The following is a 5,956-nucleotide window of genomic DNA, read 5'->3' as shown; positions in this document are numbered from 1 at the left end:
CGCTGTGTACGTTCAATAGTTCTAAACACACACTGAGAATTTACTACTCATGTGAAATTTTAAACATGAGCGTAGTGCATAACGATTTGGTGAGGATGCCAAAGCAGACTCTCTGCTGTTAATATGTGTACAGTTAACAGGAGTGAAGCGCGTGGTTCGTATGCAGGCGCATCTACAAATGTGCACCAACAAATGGTAAAAAATGTGTAAACACGTTTCCGTACATGTGGACCCAGCATGCACATGACCACACTTGTGCAAACTATGGATACTACTGCTCCCGTTAACCATTGCATATGTGCACAAGCGAAACATATTCAAAAGGGGAGACACCCAGAGGGGGTACTTTTTCTCATTACTTCTAAGAACCTATACTAACAATTACCAACAAATTGGTTTTGGGAATTTTTTTTCTTTGCCTTCTGCGGCATGCTTGTCACCACTTTTCCTTATGATTTATTTCCATTCTTCTTTTAGAAAAGTGTCGAACAATTTACCCATCTGCAAAGCCGTATAGCCGAATGAATATTTTCCCTTACAGGGAGATATGTTTTCCTTTTAAGGCATTTTTTACATCTGTACTGCCTTGCGCAATCCTCAAATGTATTCATTTTTCGCCTTATTCGTGAAAGCAACGGCCATATAATTTTATTGCCGCAAGAAAGAAGAATCATTTTGCCTCACAGGTGCATCATTGGAATGAATTAAATGGACAAAATCGCAATTAGCAAATAAAAAAAAATGCATAAAAGAATAAGGGAGCAGAATGCTTCCACTGTTTATGCCTTTTTATAGCTTTTTTTCGCAAAGTGCTTTATACTTTTAATCTATTTTTAATCAAGCTCAAAAGAGCAACCATCATGAGGTAAATGGAAAGTAACGCATCAGGCTTCCCATACATTTATTATTGCTTTATTTTTACTACCATTAACAGATGTTGTTGTGTGTGCTACATGACACATTTAAGCGTAAGCAACCTTGGATATAAGTACAAAAAGGGTGCAAAAAAAAAAAAAAAAAAAAAAAAAAAAAACTTTTAAGATATATTCGAATATTCACATATTTTATGTCAAAAGGGGGAGTTTTATTTGTTCTATTTAGCATATACATGCGCACATCTCTACATATGCAACACATGGTTATTGGGATATACTAGCGATTTTATGTTAACCAGCAGACAACATTTGTTATGACAAATTCGAAAAAAAAGAATGGATGTTTTTTTTTTTTTTTTTTGTTCCTTTTTCTTCTTCTGATTTTCGCCTTTTCTCGCGTTATGGCAGAACGCAACATTTACTGTCATTTTACTAATACATGAAAGACGCTGCAAAATGACGGCCATAAAAATAATGCATTTAACTTAAGAGCCAACTATTTGTATGATCCCTGTTTGCAGACGTTAAAATTATATCGCTAGAAAAAAAATTGGGTCAACCCCAACACATCATGGGAAACTTTACCTGTTATAGCATTATATTATTTTTTCATCATCCCTGACATGCTCGAACGGATGCTTAAATATATAATAAATACTCATATAAATGAACATATTTCTTTTTTTTATGAACATTTTTCTGTTTTAAAATAACAAAACTGAACAAATATTATATGTAGACGTGATTTTTTTTTTTTTCGGGGAAACCCCTCAAATTATTTTGCATGCTATGATCCCAATTTTTTTTTTTTTTTTTGAATATTTATACATGCCGCACCCAAGCTTAATCAGGGGGGTACAGTTATAAAAATGACAGATGAATTTTTAATTTTTTAACAAGTCACACTATATATATACTTGTTATTAAAAAAAAATTCTTTTGGAAGAAAAGCAAAAATTGTTACATAAAGCATTATTTTTCTTTTTAAAACATTTTGTGCTTTAATGGTTTTTTCTGCAAATTCATGTAACCAACAACATACGTTTAAAAAATAACAGTTGTTTGTTTGTTTGCATGCCTTCTTTTTTATAGCATTTTTCTTTTTAATATAAATATTTTTCACATTTTTCATGTAAGCCATTTTGTAATTTGATTGTAAAGTTTTTTAACGTATTTTTTTGTGTCACGTATATTTGTTATATTTTTTTTTATACCCACACCTCACTTTTTTTTTGAGGTTCATCGTATGGTGTCAACGATGGTGAAGGGTGCTTCTGAAGGTGCATATTAAGTAAAAAGTTATGATATGAGCACAACTCTTTCGAAAAATTAAAGAATATGTATACGTACATATATCTATTCAAACGCATATGCATATATAAACCTGTGATGCCTGTACTAACGCGTATGTCATGTATGTTTAACCACGTATGAGGGCAATATAGGTGTGTATGTCTTCGCTTGTGTATTCATCTGTGTATAATTTTTATTACAACATTTTATGTGCTGAAAAAAATGTGATTATCCACTTGTTAAAATAATTTTAAGATTGTCACTTTATTTTTATTTTAAAGATATACTTTAGAATGTGATAATACGGCAGCCTACATCATATCACATCTACAAGTTTCATTTTTTTTATATTAACAGTTAAGTGGTACATATACACACCTATGTCATTTTTATTTCATTTGTTGGGTTAAACACTTCACTTTTTCTTATTTATAAGATGTGCGAACCTCAATGTTATGCCTTCACCCCACACCCAACATTTCCGTTCGCATGTTACACAATGTGTGAACTCTACTTGATCTTTTACGTTTTCTTGCAGTGATAAGTATTAACGAACTCTGCATTCTACTATTTAAAATGTGTATAGATCGAGTTTTACGTATGTGAAAACTCCATTCTTTATGTTTTAATGTACAATACAAAGTCTAAAAGCAATTATATAAAATTACTTCAAATTGACCAAACTTGTCACTCCACTTTTCATTTATACGTAGTTTTTAGTGATAAGATAACGTGATATGAGTACACATATATAGTGTATATGCACATAGTTTTGTGATTTTTTTTTTTTTTTTTTATGGTATATTTAATTTTTAGCCCTTCGTGTTTTAATACTTTTCGTCAAAATGTGGTTAACAATAATTATAGCTCTTCTTATCTTCATCGAATGTGTTGCAGTTGTGTATGTCCCCTCCTATGTAGAGAACAAAATGTCCAAAATAAAAAGAAATAAATTTTTAAACATGGAAAATTTTGAAAATATTGCAAGTGGTAAGTATAGAAATATGAAAATTGTTAACATTATTATTTCAAACATTTACGAAATGTAAACAATAAATTTTTTTTTTTTTTTCTATCCCTTTTTTTACCATTTATTCTTAGGTGCAATATTGGCCTTAGCTTTCATACATATGCTACCAGAAGTTATTACTTTATTAAACAAAAAGAATATTAATCTTTATTATACCTTCACTCTAATACTTGTATCAGTAACATTTTTAAATATAACAGATATATTGTACGATCACCATTTAGAACACAGCTTTGATATTAATGACACACTAGAATCTGAAAATCAAAACAATTCTATTATAAGTTTATGTGAAATAAAGAACGACACAAACTGTGTGTCTTATGATGTGAATGAAATAGTAGACTTGGAGAAGACAGCATTAGGTGATAAAAAAGATAAAAGCAGCAAATGGAAAAATTTCTTTTTTTTTGATGTATTTAGATCAAACACTTTTATTATTGTTTTAAGTCTCTTTATCCATTCTTTCATAGAAGGTAATTTTTAAACACGATTATTCATTTTAATTCTATATTAAGATTTTAATAGTGAACATGAATACGCATCATATATATGAAATTTCTGTACACATATTTTCTGTATATATTTCTTTTTTCTCCTTAAAAGGTTTACTTATGGGGAGCTTAAAAGACCAAAAGGCCATTGCAATTGTGGGTCTTTCCATGTTAGCGCATAAATGGGCAGAATGCTTGATCGTGTACAAGAACGTCGTCAACAAAATAGAGGTAAACTAGGGCAACGGATACTTTTTCTTTTTTTTTATTCCATTTCCTATTTTATTTTTACTTTCCTTTAATGTGTGTTGCACGCCTATACATGTGTGTACATGTATACGCATGAACGCATTAAGGTGTAAAGTTCTACAGGCGTTAATTTTGCATAATTCCTTTTTTCTCAGAACACCCTTTTGGCGAACCTATATGCATGGTCCTTTATACTGTCCTTACCATTAGGAGTTTTTATTGCAATGTTTTCTTTCCCGTCAAGTAAGAGCAGAGAGAACACAGTTTTTTAGGATTACATTATATCATATTATACCATATCACAAACATTTTTTTTTTTTTATTTTTAATTTGTAGACGAGTTTGTGGAAATAATCTTCAGTTCAATTGCTTGTGGCTTTTTCTTATACCTATCCTTCAACGTAATTTACCTTATGACATTTAAAATTTTGAAATGAGAAAAAAAAAAAAAAAAAAAAAAAATGGTAAATATATTTATAATGTATGTCTATTTTTTACAGATGACGAAGGAAATCAAGATAACTAAAAGTAACAAATATCTCATATCTTTGAGTTATTTCCTTGGAGTTAGTGGCATGTCAGCTTTGATGATAATATTTAACTCTTTCGAAAATGCCAATGTTGTTTAAAAGGGTGTAAATTATTTTTGTGTAGTCAAAAGTTTACTACTTATTCAGTGCCAAATTAAAAGATGGATTCTGAATATATTTAAGCTCCTATAACTGTAGAGTCACACGAAACATGTTGCACAACTATGTTGTTCAACTAAAATGTATTAATTTATATTTGATTCCTATATTCTCATTTAAGTATCTATAAAGTTATGAATATATTTCTATCATTTTTTTTTTTGTTTCCGTATGAATTCCAGTACACATATTTTCCCATTCATCCATTTTAGTTTACAGCAATAGAACACATTTTAAATAAACATGCACAACAAAAAAGAAAATATAAATATTTGAATTATATATAATTTTTTTTTTTTGCATGCATGTTTATTTACACATTTAAAATGTGTTTATGTTTTTTTTTTGATTGTTTTGTTAGAAAAAAAATATTTTTATATATTATGACAACGTAAACAGTATATAGGGTTACCAGCGTTATTATAGACTAAAAAATAAAAAATTTGTTAACATTTAGATAATGTTTTAATATAAATAAAAAAATATAATAATCAACTATTGCATTAAGCACTTATTGTACTTTTTTATGCGTTTTTTAATTTTTCGGTTATTCTATAACTGTAGAATGAGAACGTTACAAAAAAGTAACAGTTTCATGCTGTCTAATGTTTATAAATAATTATCATGAAATTTTTCATTGGGAAAGGTAAGAGTGAACGTGGAGGAATCTAACATATTTCCTGCAGGTAACTTTAGGACTTTTTTTTTTTTTATGCATAGGGGGATTTTTATTTAGTTCATATAACTGTAATGTGTCTATAAGAAAAATATAAACTTTCCTTGATCTTTTATTTTTCGTATACACAATTTCGAAATTATCTTATTCATCGATTTTTATTTTTTAACATATTGAATTTTGTTCTAATATGTAATAAAAGTTAAAAAAAGTTATATTCAGCATGGTAACAATGGAACGTTTTCTATTCCTTTCACATATTTTTGGAATAATGTTAGACTCATTTAAAATATTATGTCCCGATGAATGTACTTCGGGATTAAATTTTATCCTCACGTCTTGTGTAGAAGATTATCAAACATCAATAACTTTTACATTTTTAGAAACTCAAATAAGATTTCATAAGAATTATGATTTTTCCATTGCGCCAATGTAACCGTTAATGTGTATCTGAATATGCTATACGTGTTCAGCCCGCTTTATCGTCTTTATATTAGAGGATTATTCTTAATGCAGCTATAGGAGAAACATTTGAAGCGTCCAAAAAATAAAAAATTAGGTTATCCATCTAAGGGTGCATAATTTGAACATATATATGACAAACATATGTTACTAGTTAGACATAGAAATGATTAAAATTAAAGGAAAGT

General features: G+C 29.0%; 1 protein-coding gene across 1 annotated transcript; it reads left to right on the top strand.

Annotated features, from left to right (window-relative positions):
• Positions 1-3,013: 3,013 nt before the first annotated feature.
• PCOAH_00014780 (Uncharacterized protein) lies at positions 3,014-4,570 on the top strand (the record flags this gene model as incomplete). Its single annotated transcript, XM_020058287.1, has 6 exons — positions 3,014-3,158; positions 3,270-3,674; positions 3,805-3,923; positions 4,097-4,184; positions 4,278-4,342; positions 4,442-4,570. 6 exons carry the CDS (start codon positions 3,014-3,016, stop codon positions 4,568-4,570), a joined length of 951 nt encoding a protein of 316 aa, XP_019913763.1.
• Between the last annotated feature and the right edge of the window lie 1,386 nt (positions 4,571-5,956).

Source organism: Plasmodium coatneyi, chromosome 6, assembly GCF_001680005.1.
Source record: "Plasmodium coatneyi strain Hackeri chromosome 6, complete sequence".
NCBI classification, from domain to species: Eukaryota; Apicomplexa; class Aconoidasida; order Haemosporida; family Plasmodiidae; genus Plasmodium; species Plasmodium coatneyi.
This window is presented reverse-complemented; position numbering and strand designations above follow the sequence as displayed.